The 19,070-nt window shown below is 46.9% G+C and overlaps 1 protein-coding gene across 7 annotated transcripts in view; it reads left to right on the forward strand.

Moving 5' to 3' along the window:
• Nucleotides 1–19,070, forward strand: part of SFMBT1 (Scm-like with four mbt domains 1) — a 171,483-nt gene that overhangs the window by 84,595 nt on the left and 67,818 nt on the right. For 6 of the 7 annotated variants that reach the window (XM_019505201.1, XM_019505204.1, XM_019505203.1 and 3 more), the window contains 4 exons: nt 2,113–2,195; nt 3,646–3,772; nt 5,229–5,342; nt 11,953–11,995. In XM_019505201.1, the coding sequence (XP_019360746.1) occupies nt 2,113–2,195; nt 3,646–3,772; nt 5,229–5,342; nt 11,953–11,995 (367 nt within the window). The remainder of the gene's footprint in view (nt 1–2,112; nt 2,196–3,645; nt 3,773–5,228; nt 5,343–11,952; nt 11,996–19,070) is intronic. The other variant, XM_019505207.1, reaches the window with a different exon arrangement.

The following is a 19,070-nucleotide window of genomic DNA, read 5'->3' on the forward strand; positions in this document are numbered from 1 at the left end:
GCACATGCATATGGCAGTGGCGCACCGGGGGAGAACAGCTCTTACAGATCCTCCCAGGGAAGTCTGTGGGGTCGGGGGGGGGCACAGGTGACATGTTCTGGGGGTTTGGGGAGCACAGGTGGTGGGTTGAGGGGTGGGGGAGCACAGGCAATGCATTTGGGGGCAGGAGGGCCAAGGCAATGCTGTGGGGAGGTCACATGACCCCTGAGATTTCTACACCCACAGGGGGTGCAAGGCCGCAGCTGGCCAAGAACCATCTCCACGGCCCAGCAGGTGAGACCCGGCACTACCAACATGAGGTGTAGCAATGGCGGCACAGAGTTGTTCCCCCACTGCTGCTGGGTGGGTGGGGGCACCTCACCTACATGGCCATGGTGGCATGGTGCTCCCTCTGCTGCTGGATCCTGCCCGCTGGGCCATGGAGGTGGCTCCTGCCTGGAACTGCTCTGGCCTGGCTGCAGCCCCATGCCGCAGTGTGGGCACAGAAATCTCATGGGGCACATGCCCCCTCACCCCTCTGTTGCATTGCTTGTGCCCTCCATATGCCCTCATGTATCCCCTGTACCTGTACTGCCCCCCTTCACCACACATCCAGTCCATTCCCCACACACTGGGGGGCTGTGGGCAGGGGGGTGTGGGTGGGGAGTGAGGGGAAGTGGGTCAGGAGTGAAAGACACCAGCAGGGCCAGGGGGCTGTGGTTTGGGAGTGAGGGGCACCGGCAGGGCCAGGGGGAGGCAGGTCAAGAGTAAGGGGACTGGCACAGGCAGGGGCAGCGCACCAGCATATCAGGGCTGCTCAGTGCCGCAAAGCAGTGGGGGGCACAGCCTCAGCTGGACCCACATCCTGGTGAGTGAAGGTGACAGGGAAAGCTCTGATTTTCTATGATAAAAAAAATCAAATGCCAAAACATATAGATATTTAGAATTCATTTTATACTAATGATTGAGGCACTGGTAGGCTTCCAAATTGCTTGAAAATTCCAAATATATCAATAAAATATTGTGTTCAACTGATACTTCTATAGTGGTGTTTCATTTTAATCATGGAAAAACACAAATTTCGGGATTTTTTTCATAAGAGAATTTGAGATTTTTTTTATTAAACAATTTGGGATTTTTAAACAGAGAAAACTAGGGTCCCTGCTGATAACTTTTGAGCCTTGTCAGTTAGGAACTTTGCCAGGAGTCCAAATACTTTCTTTAAAAGGCAGTGCACATATAGTATCATGTGTTAGTTACTTCCCTCTCCCGCTTAGAATCTCCTAACTAGTCCCAGGTGAACTGTCTCTAGAAGTAAGTAGGAGGCTTGCTCATCTCTTACTCATAAGTACACGGAGCATTTAAGGAAGGGAAGGTGAGATTTATACATATTACTTTATCTTATAACAAAGACTGGCCTGTCAGTTCTGAATTCTCTGGATTGACAGGTGTTTATAGAAATGTAGAGGTGTTTGAGGAAGAGAAGAGAAGCCCACAAGCCGCAGACAATCACTTTAAAACAGAGCTTTCTAGCTGGCGGCTCATAGGCCTCACCTGGCCCCTGAGGAGTGAAAACATAGCCCCCAGGCTCTTGTCCAGGTGCCCTTCCACCACTTCTCTAGCTACTGCCACTGGAGTCTCCAAGCTCCCCTTCCTTCCTGTGGCTTCCATTTCCTGCCCCTAAGGACAGAGTAGGATAACATAGTTGGTGGGACAGAGGGAGCCCATAGTCAGGTAGCTCAGGCACATCTAGAGACCCTGTGTAGTGCAGCACGGGGGTGCCAGCACAGTACATCAGAAGGGGTTGGGTCTCTGATGCCCAGGGCAGCAACGGGGGCCATGTGGCCCAGTATGGTGTGCAGGGCCAAGCTTGAGGATCTAGCCACTCAGAAGTTGGACAGCTCTGACCCAATGAATGAAAAACTATGTAGGGCCTGAACCTGTGGTGCATGTTTGGGAGACATTCCACCTGATCTTCAATGGGAATGGTGCTGGATTAAGTCTCTGTGACAATGAAGTCTGGAGGCTCTGCCCAGAAATTTAAATTATCCTTATTCTGGATAATGCTAGTATTGGTTGAAAGCAGTCATGTTTAATCCATTTAAACAACGATTTTGCTTGCTCTTTGCTCAGGTTATTCCAGGCAGGACTTTGATTGGGCGGACTACCTCAAACAGTGTGGTGCTGAGGCTGCTCCCCAGAGCTGTTTTCCTTTGGTGAGCTTCTGTAGAACAATGCCTTTTCTTATGTAGGTGGCCATTGGTACCTGTGGCCTAATTAAATAATGGTTGTGCTTTCTGTGGCAGTTGTTAGTACTTCAATCTAATCTTATGGCTGCTAAAAACAGAAGCGCCTCATGAGTGGTGTGTGAAGGTGGACCAAAGTGCTTGAACACTGAGTTTTCAAACAAGGAGACTATGGACCAGATGCTGTTTTCAGTGTCTGCATAAATCCAGAGTAAAACACCTCACATAACTGAGGTAGTTTCCATGGAGTTGCTGCAAATTTGCACTGCCCTGGGGGTGTGTATGTTAAGTGTTCTTTTCCTTGGCTTATCCTTTTCTACTTATCTAGATTGCTGCTGTCGTCTTAAACTATATTTTTAACTTAACGTTTAATAAATACTCACTTATTTTTACAAATGAACTGATAGGCTCTTACCTCCTAGGATTAGATTTAGAGTATTTGTCTTTCTCTACCATGGGGATGTTATCACAGTCTCCTGAAGCAGAGCAGTTTATATGAGGAGCACCAAGTGTTTCCTATAACCCTTGCCACCCTTCTTTACTTAAACTATTTAGGCCCCTTGAATTTATTGAGGGACATCCCTTACACTTTGATTTGAAGAGGGTGCTCCTGGCAAGTTTCTCCTTATGCCATGTTCTCTTCTTGCTCCTTCCCCTAACTATCTGCAAATACAAGCTGTGGTCCTTTGCAAGTAGCTGAATACTTATCCTTTCTCCAAAAATGGTGGGTTGAGGGGCATTGAGGACTGCACAATATCTCCAAAGTTGTTAATTGTTAGTTATTATAAAAGTAAGTAGATGATGGGTCAGGTAGGGACAGTAAAAAAAATCCTGCTGTTTTGGGAAAAAAGCAAAAAACAAAAAAACCCTTCCCTTGCCAGATGCAAAACCTGTACCTAATTTGGATGAGGAAAGACATTTACTTGGGATTGTCACAGGTGCATTGAAAATAGTTCTTGAGACTCAAAGGAAAACGGCAGACTAAGGTAACCTTCTGCCTTGCCTGCTAATTTTCAGTTTGCAGGTGAAAGAGATAGCTCGCAGAAAAATTGTTGGGAGGAGTTTCTTAATTGCTAAATAGTACTGATTAAATCCCGTCAGCAAGTTTCATAGCTGCATCCATCTCATGTTTCAGTGCAAATACACACTTGCATGTGTCTGTCATTAAATACCTAACTGGCTTGCTTTACTAAAATACCTTGTAATCTGAAATAGGCTTACATCTTCCAACACCTCTTAATTACGCTAGAAATTCCTCTGGATCCTTGTGTGCTTACATGTTTTCAGATCTCCCATCACACTCATGTAATCAAGACTGTTCAATATAGTCCTTCACATGGAAGTTTATAACTAATGCACTGGTAAATGCATATATATTTACTTGATTCAAACTCTTCTTGATCTGTCATCCTTTCATTAGCTCACTTCTGACCACGGATTTAAAGAGAACATGAAGCTTGAAGCTGTGAATCCTGTTGATGCTGAGGAAATTTGCATTGCTACAGTTACCAAGGTGAAAGGTTCCTATCTGTGGCTTCAGCTGGAAGGTAAGTAAGATTTGATGGGAGAAAGATTTGAACTGGGTTTGACCTTCCCAGGCATGGTGTTAGTTCTGACACAGAGATTGTAATAAATTGTCAGACTTTCTGCTAATAATGGCCAGGAGTCGCCATATTTTATCACATATATCATACCTCAGAATAAGATATGTACCTTGTTTTTGAAAGGCAGAAAGAAGGAAAAAAGATCTTTCCTTGTAGTAAGTAATTGATTAGGAGCAGGTAGGTAGCTGAACATGCTCTTTGTTCTGCTCCTTGCAGATTGCATACCAACTTTATTTTGGCTTTTGCCCAGCTGAAGTGACAAACTGTTGTTACCATATTTGTTTGCATATCCTGCACTCTTCTGTTTCCAGCTGCTGATTTTGGAGAAAAAGGTACAATATATGCAAGAAAATATGGTACCATCTCCTTCAATAGGAATGCAGTATTGCTGGCCTATTCTTTTTGCGCCATCCTAGGTATTAAGGCTCTGTTTGTATAGAAAATGTCTGTCCCCAGTGTGCTGCATTACTCCAGGCAGGCTGCCTTCTACGCTGGAAGCAAAGTAGTTGTGTTTCTGAAGACAGGCTGCTTGGCACTGTGACTTTCAATGAGAGTTAGTCCTTCCCAAGAATCTCATAGTGGTGGTTGCCCTTCTCCCAGTTTCAAAGGCAGCTTTCCCAGTGACTGAGGGCACTGCTTCTTGGGGATGGGAAATCTACCAGATAGATAAGATTAGCATAACAACTTGCACTTGAGGTAAAAATCACTCTTTGTAGAGTAGCAGTTCCCAACGCCAGGTTGCAACCCAAATGAGGGTTGCGGGGGCAATGCCAGTGGTGCCGCACAGAAAAGAGGAGCCGTGCTGTGTGCTGGGAGCTCCCCCACCACCACTGCCACACTCCGCACCCAGCAGCGGGGTGCAGAAAAAAAAGCTTCGGAACCACTGATGTAGAGTCAGCATTAGGTCTCTGCACTGTGCAAATCCAGTTTCATCATCAGTTTGAGGGCTGTCCTTGTTCTCTATATAGAGCATAGGCTTTGTCCTATTTTGTGCATACATTTGATTTTGATCAACATTTAACAGAGGTCTAAAAGTTGTATAGTACTTGTTAGATTTTCCTTTTAAAAGTATCTCCAAAATAGGGATGGTCCATGTTATACATGCTTTTCTATAGTCCTCCCCCGAGTCATTTGTTCTTTTAATGGCCCAAGTTGCACTTACTTTTCATTCCACTACTCTGTTGAATGAAAGGAAATGACACTGCTGCTTGTTGGAGTGAAGAAATGAGATCTGGAAACAGTTACTATTCAGTGAAGGGAGGAAAAGAATAAACAACTGATGTTGTTCCAGAAGACTCCATTAAGCAAAAGTAATTATGCTGCCAAACTTAGCAGATGACATACAGACTTGTTTTAAAACTGCTGTTCTTTTTAAATTTTGCTTCTGTTGACTGAATAGGCTCCAAAACAGCAGTCCCTGAATGCATAGTGAGTGTGGAATCTATGAATATATTTCCTGTGGGTTGGTGCGAGACCAATGGATACCAGCTCAGACCTCCTCGAAGAGCAATAGGTACTAATTCTGTTCTGCCAAATTTGTTTTTTGTAATTAATAGTACTCATTGTAGAAATAGAAGGTTTTGTGAGATCCTCCAAAAAGGCAAGTGTAACTACTGCAGCATTAGCCCCTTTGATGAAACTGTACAAGCTTACGGCAGTGCTCACTATACTTAAGGTGACTTCAGTCCATATAGGGAATCCATGTACTCTGCAAGTATTCCATTGCCCATTCCTTCCTGCTAGAGTAACTGGGAAACACAAATATATATGTTGACTGAGATCTTCAGCTAATTACACATGCACACGCACACACGACACGTGTTCTTGGAAGAAGGGCAGTAAGAGAGAGGAGGCTGATTAAGAGACCCAGGGAAATGGCTGGAGGATGTCACAGTGCCAGAGCCACTGCCTCTGCTTACACATGTGAGGTTTCTATCCAGGTGGGACCACTCACCATCAAGGCTTCCACCTAGGTCCAGGTTTGGTGCTGTGGGGATTATGGTTTGCAGGTTCCTTCCAGTGATGGCCAGGTGGGGGAGTGCCTGCAATGTGAGTGGTGCCTTCTGGTGGTGTCTCTCAGGGAGCAGACAAAAGATCTACAGGAGGAAGTGGTGAGGCTCTGAAGCATCTTCCATCATGAAGAGTTCATCAGTTTGATGCTAGTTGAGACCTCCAGGACTGTGGAGGAAGAACTTCCAAAGGCAGCACTAGAGAAGGGAAAGGACATGGACTCTGAGGAAAGTGGAAAGTGGAATCTTGTGACCTCTGGCAGCAAGCAGAAATATTCATTTCCTCATCTGGAGAACAGAGATAGAGCTCTAGCAACAGAGGGGAAGGAGCACATTCCATTGGTGGAGGAGGACAGGCCAGGCCTCAGAAAGGTGAGAGACATTGAGACCACCACCACCAAGAAGCAACAGATGCTGATGGTTGGAGAGACTCCCTTCTGCAGGAGACAGAGGCATTTATCTGCCAGCCTGACCTGTTGTCTTGGGAGGTCTGCTGCTTACCCAGGGTCCAGATATGAGATGTCACTGATGGATTACCAAGATTCATCCAACCCTCTGATTACTACCCCATGCTGCTCATTCATGTGGCACCAATGATACTGCTGGGGGAGACCCTCAGCAGATCAAAAGTGACTACGGGGCTCTGGGTGCAAGGGTGAAGGGGACTGGGGCTCGGGTGGTATTTTTATCGATCCTTTCAGTCAAGGGAAAGGGCCCGGGCAGGAGTGGGTGCATCCTGCAAGTCAATGCATACCTGTTAGGGCTGTGCCAAATTTTGTCAGCTGTTTCAATTAAACACTGTTTCGACTCATTTTGAGCTCAAAACTGTGAAATCGAATTGAAACAAAGGGCTTCGAAACAGCCTCAAAACAAAATGAGGCTAGTCAAAAAGTTTTGAAAGTTTAAAAATGTTTTGAGTTTTGAAGCAGCCAGCAGCGAGGTGGTGAGAAACAGAGGAGAACCAGGACTGCGGTCCGAGCAGCAGCCAGGAGCACAGCCCTGGCTCTCCCCATCTCCTGCCGATGGGCTGTGGGAAGCCGATCACAGTGCAGGGGAAGGGAACTGAGCTCGGGCTCAGTTCCCCTCCCAAGTGCTGCAGTCGGGCTGGGGAAAGGAACTGAGCCCAATCACTCAGTTCCCCTCCCCAGCCCTACAATCGGACTGGTGATGGGAAGTCAGCCCATCCCCAGCCCGATCTAGGACAGGGGATGGGATGATCGGGATGGGATGATCAGGCTGGGAAAACTAAGTCAACCCAACTGGGCTGAGTTCCCAACCCCAGCCCAACCATCGCGCTGGGGTTGGGAACTCAGCTCAGCTAGGTTGAGTTCCTTTCCTCAGTGCAATGGTTGAGCTGGGGAAGCCAGCTGAGCCCAGCTGGGCTGAGTTCATTTCCCCAGCCCAATGGTGGGGCTGGGGTTGGGAACTCAGCCCATTTCCCCAGCCTGATGGTTGAGTGAAATGTCAAAACAGCATTGAAACAGCCCCAAGAACAGCTGTTTCAACTCAAAATGAAATTCAAAACAAAACACTGTTCCGTCCAAACCTCTAAACTGAAGTTGAAATAAACAGTGCCATTTTGCCCAGCCCTAATAGCTGTGTAGGTTGTGTTGCCACTAGGGCTTTGGCTTCTTTGACCACGGGATGGTGTTCCAGGATGAAGGATTGTTAGGAAGAGATGGGATACACCTGATGAAGAGACGGAAGAGCATTTTCACAGATAGGTTTGCTAACCTAGTAGGAGGGCTTTAAACTAAGTTTGCTGGGGGCTAGAGACCAAGGCCCTGAGGTAAGTGGGGAAGTGACCTGGAGGGAGCACAAGGAGTGGGCAACAGGGGAGGTGTTCTCATTTTCCTGAGAAATCAGGACAATCGGCTACTTATCTTTGGTGCCTGTACATGAATGCATGGAGCCTGGGAAACAGGCAGGAAGAATTGGAGGTCCTGGCACAGTCACAGAACTATGAAGAGATTGGAATAACAGAGACTTGGTGGGATGGGATAGCTTGCGTGACAGGAGCACTGTCATCGATGGATATAAACTGTTCAGGAAAGGCAGGGAAGAAGAGGAGGAGAAGTTGCACTTTATGTAAGAGAGCCGTATGATTGCTCAGAACGCCAGTATGAAACTGAGATAGACCTGTTGAAAGTCTCTGGGCTACTAGCAGAGGCGAGAGCAACAAGGGTGATGTTGTTGTGGGTGTCTGTTGTACACCACCAGACCAGGAGGATGAGGTGGATGAGGCTTTCTTCAAACAGCTAGTGGAAGGGTAACAAGAAGAGTTTCTACAAGTACATCAGTAACAAGAGGAAAATCAGGGGAAGTGTCAGTCCCTTCCTGAATGGGGGAGGCAAACTAGTGACAGAGGATGCAGACAAGGCTGAAGTACTTGGTGCCTTTCACCTCCATCTTTATAGCCAAGGTCGGCTCCCAGACTACTACATCTGCTAGCACAGTTTGGGGAGAAGGTAAGCAACCCTAAATGTGAAAGAACAGTTTAGGGACTATCTAGAAAAGCTGGATGTGTACAGTTCCATGGGGCCAGATGGGATGCACCTGAGGGTGCTGAGGGAGTTGGCTGATGTGATTGCAGAGACACTGGCCATCATCCTTGAAAACTCTTGACAATCAGGAGAGGTCCCAGATGATTGGAAAAGGACAAATATAGTAGCCATCTTTAAGCAAATGAAGAAGGAGGATCCAGGGAACTACACACTGGTAATCACCTCAATCACTGGAAAAATAGTGGAATACATCCTCAAGGAATCCGTTTGTAAGCACGTGCAGGAGAAGCTGCTTAGGAACAGTCCACATGGATTCATCAAGGGCAAGTCATGCCTGACCAACCTGATTGCCTTCTATGATGAGATTATTAGCTCTGTAGATGCAGGGGGATCAGTAGATGTGGTATACCTTGACTTTAGCAAGGCTTTTGATATGGTCTCCCACAGCACTCTCTCAGGCAAGCTGTGGAAGTATGGGTTGAATGAATGGACTGTAAGATAGACAGAAAACTAGCTGGATCATTGAGCTCAGAGTGTAGTAGTCAGTAGCTCAATGTCTAGTAGGCAGTTGGTATGAAGTGGAGTGCCCCAGGGATCGGTCCTGGGATCATTTTATTCAGTATCTTCATTAACAGTCTGGAAGATGGGATGGATTGCACCTTGAACAAGTTCACGGATGACACCAAGCTGTGGGGGAGTAGTAGATATGCTGGAGGGTAGGGTTAGGATTTAAAGAAACCTACACAAATTGGAGGATTGGGCCAAAAGAAATCTCATGAGGTTCAATATGGACAAGTACAAAATCCTACGCTTAGAGTGGAACAATTCCATGTGCCAGTACAGGCTGGGTGCTGACTAGGTAGGGAGCAGCTCTGCAGAAAAGGACCTGGGGGTTACAGTGGACAATAAGCTGAGTATGAGCCAGCAGTGTGCCCTTGTTGCCAAGAAGGCTAATGGCATATTCGGCTGCATTAGTAGGAGTGTTGCCAGAAGATCCAGAAAAGTGATTCTTCCCCTCTATTTGGCACTGATGAGGCCATATCTAGAGTACTATGTACAGTTTTGGGCCCCTGCTACAGAAAGCAAGTAAGACAATGTGTGACAGGAAAATTGGAAAGAGTATATCTGTATCACTTGGTTGACTGTTGATGAACTAATGTAGATGGGCTTAGCAAAGGATATGGTTGGAATTGCCTAGTATGTGTCCAGTAATGAGCTGAGATTACAGTATCAGACATTAAGGCTAATGGGAGGGAGCATTTCAAGAGCTTACATAATGTCACACAGGTCAGAGATAGTAGTCAGTTGTCATCCACTCAGCACAAATAATGAAAAATTTGACTGGGAAATATGCAGTGCAAAGATCCAGGCCAAAAGGAAGGAGAACCCAACTAGACAACACATCTGAAATAAATCAGGAATTTGGCAATCAATATTTAAACTGGATCAAAAATTTCCTGTCAGTCTTCTCTTTTGATAGAGGACGTGTTCCAATGTCCTGTTCATTACTTATGTGTAAGATACTTTGCCAAACTACAGATGACCATGCCAGCTTAAAAGAGATAGTGGTTATTCCTTTAAAAATAAAAATCCCATCCAGTCTATGCAGTTACCAGTCTCCAAAATACAAAATTTGAAAATTATAAGAATCTTTTGCTTGTTGGTGGCAAGGGAGAGTGGGGAAGGAATATGAGACAGTGGGCATGGACAGACATAAAGTGTGAAGCTCTCCAAGTGCCTTTGCAGCACTCCAAAAAGTGAGGGGCAGACGTACACACCTGATGCTTCAAAATGGCCTTTCCACTTCAAAAATAACTTAGAACAACAGAAATTTCTCTGAACCACTTCCCTTTGAAGCACTTTACTCAACATTTGAACTCTCCATGGGAGTGTGAGAATGGGATTGCTTGGTCCTTTGGCATCCCAGTGACCCACAACCCTCTGGATCTAAGGAGCTGCCTTTGAGATGCATGCCAAACTCCAGTGCCTCAGTGTCACAGGACCTGGCTCAGGTGTGACCTCAGCTATTTACTGTCAGGCATAAAGACATTTGCCTGACACCTGGGATTTGGGCTCTGCTGTAACAGGACAGTATCGAGGGCCTTTTTAGAGCAAGCTGCTGAAAGCTCTGTATAGGAAGGCCCAAGATGCTAATCAAGTCTCTAGCAGCCACCAGGCAATGTGCCTATTATAAGGAGCTATCACAGATTATGATGGGGGATGATTTCATAGAACCCTATTCTTTTGTCAGCTCCTGAGACAGTCCACAAGAAACGAACAACTCCAATGCTTCTAACCCAGGAAAAAGGGGAGGACCCTCCTTTTCAGAGCCTATCTGGGAGTAGGAGGGTAACTTAGAATTTGGAGAGTCCCTCCTGTTCAGAAACAGAGGAGGCTTGTTTTTTGGAGACTTATCACCCATAAGTCTCATCTAGGGTCTCCCTTGCTAATACTGCAACCTGAACTATCCTAACAGACTGTCCCCCCAACCTCATATCAGACTGGATCATCAACATCATGTCTACCATGCCCTTCTCCTCAGCCAGTAATGGAGACTCTCATAACCACACTCAACAGGCAGAAAAAGGAGCTTCCAGGTGGGGATGGCCAAATGTTTCTCCACAATGAGGAGTGCCTTCATGCCGGTGGCTTGCTTATGCGGCACTGGGGAAAGTTTGGCACAGATCCCCATGAATGTGGCCTCCAAGCAGAAGTGTGAGTGTTGGGGATGGCAGGGAGGGGAGATGCAGTGCTTGGTCAGACAGCAAGTTAGTATTCTCCTTTGTGTTCAGCTGTCCTTGATGACTTCCAGAGACTGGGGCCTGAAAGGCATGCTAGGATGTCTGCAGAACACCAGCATAGCGTGGCCTTATAGCCATTTTAAAGTGTTCCAGAAGGGCAGGAGCTGTACATCTGCACAATGCCAAAGTGCTTCAAATTGGAAAGGGATTTGAAGCACTTTGTGTGAACATCTAAAGCCCAAGGTAAAATCATAAAAACATATACTTCTTATGCATTGCCATTTCAGACTGGCTTGGGTTTTGGCAGTGTATGTAGCATCTAAGCCTAATGGGCTTTAAGAATGAGCTTTATATTTATGTGAGAGGCAAGGATTTCTTAGGGTGATATGTTTATTGGACCAACTGCATAGTTAGGACAGAGTTAGGCAAGCTTTTGAATTCAAGTCTTCATTGGCGGAGTGGGGCTTTGAGATGCAAGAAAGCAATGTCTTGGATTTGAAAGCTTGTCTAACTCTATCCCAACTACACAGTTAGTCCAATAAAAGATATCACCCTAAGAAATCCTTGCCTCTCACATAATTCCTGGACCATCACACTCTAACATCACCTTAAATTGATAGAAGGAACATATCAAATAAGTGTTGCCAGATCTCCAATCTTTTATGAGGAGTATGTATATAAAACAGAGAGCCATTCCTCATTTCATTATATTAATCAGTCCATACTGGTTGGATAATTTTGCAAAGATGACTAAAATGTATATATTGGTTGTTAAATGATATGTGTAGAAGTTTCATAATGAAAGTTAAATTTGCTTGTTCTTTCACTTTGTGATCTTACCCTCCAATCTCCTTTTCCCCAACTTACAGTAAATAAACAGAAGAAAATTGCAGTAGTTCAGCCAGAAAAACAGTAAGTAACAAATTTATTACTAGTCAATGTGGATGGTGATTTGCTTTTGGGAGCTTTCCGTTTGCAAAAAAAAATGGTGAAGTCTTTTTCAGGCCCCGCATTACACACACATATCAGCAGAAACTGTAAGTGTGGAAAAACATATTCCCTTCTGAAATGGACTATAATGTTGTTTGGGGGGAAACACCTAATGAATAGGGTGCGTGGATTTTTGTCAGTTTATTCCATCTAGACCAGTGGTTCGCAACCTTTTTAGACTTGAGGCATGCCTAGGCAGACTCAAGGCACTCCTTGAAAAATGCCAGCTCTTATTTTTCATTCTTTTTTGCCTACAGAAAAAGAGTAGTTTTTCTGTTGCAAAGAGCTCAGGAAGACCAAAACTATGGATTTCTATTTGAAATCTCTGGGTTTATCTTGTAATCATGTTTGTAAACCTAACAGTGTCGACATTGTGTGGCACCCCAGGGCACCCGTAAAACAATTTCAAGGTACCTCAGGGTGCTGTGGCACCCTGGTAAAGAATCACTAATCTAGATTAAAATGCTTAATGGGTCAACTTTCTGAGAACTTGGCTCTTACAACACTAGTACAGTGGTTAATTGTTGCAGTATTGTTAGTGTAATAGGCCCTCAAAGAGACAACAAAATCAGGATATTTACCCCGTCTTTGTAATTCGGACATTACAGACATGCTTTAAGGCAGTGGTTCTCAACCTTTTTTAGACTCAAGGTATCCATCAGTATAGATTTCATTACGGCTGGAAGAGACCTCAGAAGATCATCAAGTCCAGCCCCCTGCCTCACGGGCAGGAAGTCAGCTGGGGTCAAAGGATCCCAGCAAGATAAACATCCAAATGTCTCTTAAAGGAGTCCAGAGTAGGTGCTTGCACCACCTCTGGCAGCAGTCTGTTCCAGGGCTTGGGGGCTCGGACAGTAAAGAAATTCTTCCTTATGCCCAGCCTGAAACTGTCTTGGAGGAGTTTGTGAGCACTTGACCTTATTATCTCTTGGAGCGCTCTGGTGAACAGGTGTTTCCCCAGATCCTGATATATGCCCCTTATATACTTATAGGCAGCCACCAGGTCCCCCCTGAGCCTGCACTTTTCCAGGCTGAAGAGTCCCATAGTTCTCAGCCTCTTATCTTAAGGCCTGTTTTCCTGCTGTCTGATCATGCATGTGGCTCTCCTCTGGACTCTTTCAAGCTTCTCCACATCCTTTTTAAATTGTGGAGCCCAGTATTGGATGCAGTACTTCAGCTGTGGCCTCACCAAGGCCGAGTACAGTGGGACAATGACATCCTGGGATTTGGTTGTGAAGCATCTATGGATGCAAGCCAGAGTTTTGCTCACTTTACCAGCTGTAACATCACATTGGTGGCTCATATTCATCTTGTGGTCAATCATGACCCCCAAGTCCCTTTCAGCCATGGTGCTAGCAAGTGTAGCACTGCCAAGCCTGTAAGCATGCTGCAGGTTTTTCTACCCAGGGTGGAGTACCTTGCATTTTTTGGTGTTGAACAATATCAGGTTTTCTTCTGCCCATTTTCTGAGCCTGTCCAGGTCAGCCTGGATCACCATCCTGTCCTCCAGTGTGGATGCTTTACCCCAAAGTTTGGTGTCATCAGCAAACTTGTCCAGTCCGCTTCTGATACCAATGTCCACATCATCCTCATTAATGAAGATGTTAAAGAGTATAGGCCCAAGGATGGAACCTTGGGGGACCCCACTGGTCACGGCACACCACGATGATTGACTACTGTGAACTACCACTCTCTGCATCCGACCTCAGCTCAAGGCATCCTCTGTCAGTTCTATGAATTGAGCTAGCATCCCATTTCAAAAACAGATGTATTCATTGCAGTGCTTACCTCCATGTAGAGGGGCTGACATGTGGGCATGGGGCAGTGGCCAGGCAGGAAAAAGCCTGAGTCTTCCCTTATCTGTTTATTTCCTAACATTTTCTGCGTTACCCTTCATAGAATCATAGAAAATTAGGGTTGGAAGGGACCTCAGGAGGTCATCTAGTCCAACCCCCTGCTCAGAGCAGCAACATCCCCAGCTAGATCATCCCAGCCAAGGCTTTGTCTAGCTGAGTCTTAACCTCCACAGATGGAGATTCCACGACCATTCTGGGTAATCTGTTCTAGTGCTTTACTACCCTCCTATTGAGAGAGTTTCTCCTAATATCTAACCTAAACTTCCCTTGCTGCAACTTGAGACCATTCTCCTTGTTCTGTCACCACTAAGAAAAGTCTAGTTCCATCCTTTTTGGAATCAGCCTTCAGGTAGTTGAAGGTTGCTATTAAAATCCTTTTGTCGCAGGGCACTAAGGTGCCTACTCATTTAAGGGCAGAAACTGCCTAGGGAGAAGGCCCTAGTAGTCAGTTAGGACCTCCACAGCTGCAGGTTACCGTGGCAGTAGGAATGGGGGAATTAGCCTGCACCTGCAGGCGGTCAGCTGACTGGAAGAGGCAGGGCCTGGGGTGCACATAAATCCCAGGGCTGGGACTAGAGAGTCAGTTCTCTGCCAGCAGCCAAGGGGGAAGGAGCTCCCTTAGAAGAAACTAAGTGGAGATGCTTGACTTCTGGTAGGATTAAGGAGCTCCAGGAGCTCACCAGGAACCCTGGCCTACAAGGCATTTAGTGCTAGGGGGAGGTTTAACTCTTTTAAAGGGACAGAGCACACCCTGAATTGCTGGCATTATGCTAGAGCCCGGGGGCTCATATTTTGATTTCTGTTTATAAACTGGTGGATTGGGCTGCGGCTATTAGGGAATGAAGAGGCCCCATCGGGGGCCCACTACAGTGTGGGGACCCCAGCACCAGGGGTGCAGTGACAAAGGGAGTGAGCAGGCCCCAGCACCATGGGCTGCCGAGAGCCCAGCACCGGGGGGGCACAGAGAGAGAGAGACAGGGCTGTCGAGAGCCCAGCGATGACCAAAGGCCTCAGAGGGACAGTGTCTGAATACCATGCCCCAAGCCTCATGGATGGCAAAGGGGAGGTTTGGAGCTATGCATCTAGGCCATAAGGCTTGGGGGTATCACAGGGCACCTGCTGAGTGTGGGACCCAATAAAGGAGTCCAGCTATCCATGGGCTTTAGAAGAGACTATCAGTGCTGTGACTGAGCAGCAACTCAAGGACAACCTTCCAATCCGTCATTTATGACAACAAGACATGGCAGGAGAGACTAGTAGGCACCCATAGGGTGGAGCTTGCATGGTCATGGTGCCCTACGGACATCACGGCCATCCCTGGAGTGGCTGTATCGTGACACCCGTCCATCTTCTCTTCTCCAGACTAAATAAATCCAGTTCCCTTAGCCTCTTCTCATAACTCGTACCCATTTTTGCTGCCTTCTGCTGGACTCTCTCTAATTTGTCCACATCCTTTCTGTAGTGGGGGCCCAAAACTGGGCACAGTACTCCAGATGTTGTCTCATCAGTACCAAATAGAGGGGAATAATCACTTTCCTTGATCTGTTCACAACATTCCTACTAATGCAGCCCAGTATGCTGTTAGCCTCTTTACAATTAGGGCACCCTCTTGGCTTGTATTTCATTTTATCGTCCACTGTAACCCCTGAGTCCTTCTTTGCTAAGCCAGTGGGCCTCCAGCTTGTACCAGTGCATGGGATTGTTCTGTCACAAGTGCAGGACTTTTCACTTGTCCTTATTGAACTTCATGAGATTTCTTTTGGTCCAATATTCCAATTTCTTTAAGTTTTTCTGAATCCTAGTCCTACCCTCCAGTGCATCTACTACTGCTCCTCCTTGGTATCATCTGCATACTTGCTGAGGGAGCACTCCATCCCATCTTCCAGGTCATTGATCAAGATGTTGAACAAAACCGGCCCTAGAACTGACCCCTGGGGCACTCCACTTGATGCCTGCTGCCAACTAGACATTGAGCCATTCATTTTTAAGCCCAGTGATTCAGCCAGTTTTATATCCACCTTATAGTCCATTCCAGCCCATACTTTCTTAGTTCACTTGCAAGAATGTTGTGGGAGACTGTAACAAGATCTGTGCTCCTGGGGCAGCCATGACGCCCCTTGGTGGTCATTTAGTTCCTCTTCTGCTCCAGCTCTATGTACCCTCCCTTTATCCTCACCTGCCACACCCTGAAGCTCTTAATAGTTTGGAGAGGGAGGCTGCCCCCAGGGCAGTAGAGCAAGCTTCACAGTAGCCTGCTGCCCTTCAGATCTTGCTGGACTCATTCCAGCCCTCATGCTTTGTTAGCCCTCCCTACCCGTACTTGTCCTTGAAGACACCTATTGCCTTATGGGCTAATCGCATCCTCCAAACCTCTCCTACGGCCATTCCCATGCCTTGCAGGTGTTTCCATTCATCATTTAGCTTTGCCCCAAGCCACTTTAGGCCTCCACTCCTTTGTTGGAGCCTCAGCCTTCCTGGCTTCCACCCCACTGCTTTGGCTGGTCCTTATCTGCCTAGATCCACTGCACCATGCCTAGTTCTTGGTCTCCAGCCTTTGTCATGCCCTCCTGGGCTCTTATCTCTTCCCCTTCCAGGTTTGCCCCCACCCCATTTTTCTCTCACAGGCTCTTAATCTCCACCTGTCTTGAGCTTTGGGCTTCTAGCCTGTTGTTGCCATTCTCTGGGCTCTCTAGCCCTATCTCTGCCCCTCCTGGGGTACACTGAAGCTTGTATCCTGCTCCAGCAAGCTAGAGCCGCAGATGCCTCCCTGGCACTCTGGGACCTCCTCTCACCTCTTTCTAGTCCCAAACTGCCAGTTTAAACTATAAACAAAATCAGACACCCTATGGCTGTAAGACGGACTGCCTCACTCTGGTCATGTTCCCCTGCAGGCCATCCAAGCCTTACTTTCAGGGCTCCTATAAGCTCAGGAGACATCCAGGCAGTCTTCTGCAGCCTCTCTGCTTGGAAGGTCTTTCCCCTCCAGCCAGTAGGGCCAGACTGACTGCTTTGGTTCAGCCCTGGGCGTATATCTCCCAGGTCCTGCCCCTTTCCAGTCAAATGACTTCTCCAGATACCGTCAGGTACTTTCTGTTTAGGATTCCTGGCTTCATCCCATGGTAGCTTACTGTTGCTGCCTAGCTGCTGGACTGCTGCACAGTGGGTTACCTTGCAATAGGCCCTCCCTTCCTATAAGGAGTCATCTCATCATAGAAGCCAGTGAGGTTGGTCAGGTGTGACTTACCTTGGGTGAATCCATGCAAACTGTTCCTAATCATCACCTTCTCCTCCAAATGGATTTCTTGAGGAACTGCTCCCTGATTTTTCCAGGGACTGAGGTGAGGCTGACAGGTCTGTATTTCCCTGGATGCTCATTCTTCCTTTTCTTAAAGATGAGCACTATATTTGCCCTTTTCCAATCATCTGGGACCTCTCCTGATCACCACAAGTTTTCAAAGATGATGGCCAGTGGCTCTGCAGTCACATCAGCCAACTCCCTCAGCACCCTCAGGTGCATCGCACCCAGCCCTCTGTATGCATCCAGCTTTTCTAAATAGTCCCTAACCTCTTCTTTCACCACTAAGGGCTGCTCACCTCCTCCCCAAACTGTGCTGCCAAGTGCACTAATCTGGGAGTTGACCCTGCATGCCCGAGCTGTGCTCTTATGCTCCTCCCCAATCATTTGTCCAAGTTTTCACTTCTTGTAAGTTTCCTTTTTGTGTGTTAGTTTACTAAAGATTTCCCTGATAAGCCAAGCTGGTCTTCAGCCATACATGCTAGTATACCTATGCATCAGGATGGTTTGTTCCTCTGCCTTCAGTAAAGTTTCTTTAGAATACAACCAGCTCTGCTGGACACCTTGTTCCCTTCAGACTGGCCTCCCAGGGGATCCTGCCCATCCGTTCCCTGCGTGTGTCGAAGTCCAGTGTCCTTACTCTGCTGCTCTTCTTCCTTTCTTTCCTCAGGATCCCGAACTCAATCACCTTGTGGTCACTGCTTCCCAAGTTGCGATCCACTTCTATGTTCTCCACCAATTCTTCCCTGTTTGTGAGCAGCAAATCAAAAAGAGCACATCCCCTTGTTGGCCTCCTCAGCACCCTCCATAAACTTCTTGGATTGCCTGTACACTGCTGTATTGCCCTCCTAGCAGATGCCAGAGTGACTGAAGTCCCCCATAAGAACTGGGGCCTGTGATTGGGGAAACTTCCACTAACTGAAAAAAGCCTCCTGGTCTGGTGGTCTATAGCAAACCCCCACCACAACATCACTCTTGTTGCTCTCCCCTCTGACCCTAACGAAGAGACTTCCAACAGGCCTATCTCCAGTTTCATACTGAAGCTCTGAGCAATCGTACAGTTCTTTTACATACAGTGCAGCTTCTCCTCCTGTTCTCCCATGCCTAAACAATTTATACCCATCCATGACAGTGGTTTAGCCATGCGAGCTATCCCACCAAGTCTCTGTTATTCCAATCGCGTCATAATTCCATGACTTTGAGAGGAATTCCAGTTCCTCCTGCTTGTTTCTCAAGCTCCATGCATTCATGTACAGACACCTGTGGCAATTAGTGGATTGCCCTACTTTCTCAGGAAGAATGAGAAAGGAATGCCACCCCCAGGTTACCTGCTTACCCACTTACCTCCAGACTTTGGTCTCCATCCCCAGGTGAGCCTAGTTTAAAGCCTTCCCCATTAGGTTAGTGAACATGTCTGTGAAGATGTTCTTCCCTGTGTTAGTCAGGTGGATCCCATCTCTTCCTGGCTATCCTTCTTTTGAAACAACATCCCATGGTCGAAGAAGCCAAAGCCCTGCTGGCAACAACATCTGGCTAGCCATTCATTGATCTGCAGGAAGCATCCATTCCTGCCTGGCCCTTCCCCTTGACTGGAAGGATCAAGGAGAAGACCACCTGAGCCCCTGGCCCCTTCACCTTTTTGTACCCAAAGTCCAGTAGTCACTTTTGATCTTCTCAAGGTCACCTCTGGCAGTATCATTGGTACCCACATGGATAAGCAGCATGGGGTAGTAGAATCATAGAAGTAGGGTCGGAAGGGACGTTGTAGATCTTCAGGTCCAACCCCCTGCCTGGGTGGGAGAAAAGACTGGACTCAAATGAGTCCAGCCAGGTAGTCATCAAGCCT

Source organism: Gavialis gangeticus, unplaced genomic scaffold (genome assembly GCF_001723915.1).
Source record: "Gavialis gangeticus isolate Ggan-Ray unplaced genomic scaffold, GavGan_comp1, whole genome shotgun sequence".
Taxonomy (NCBI): Eukaryota; Metazoa; Chordata; order Crocodylia; family Gavialidae; genus Gavialis; species Gavialis gangeticus.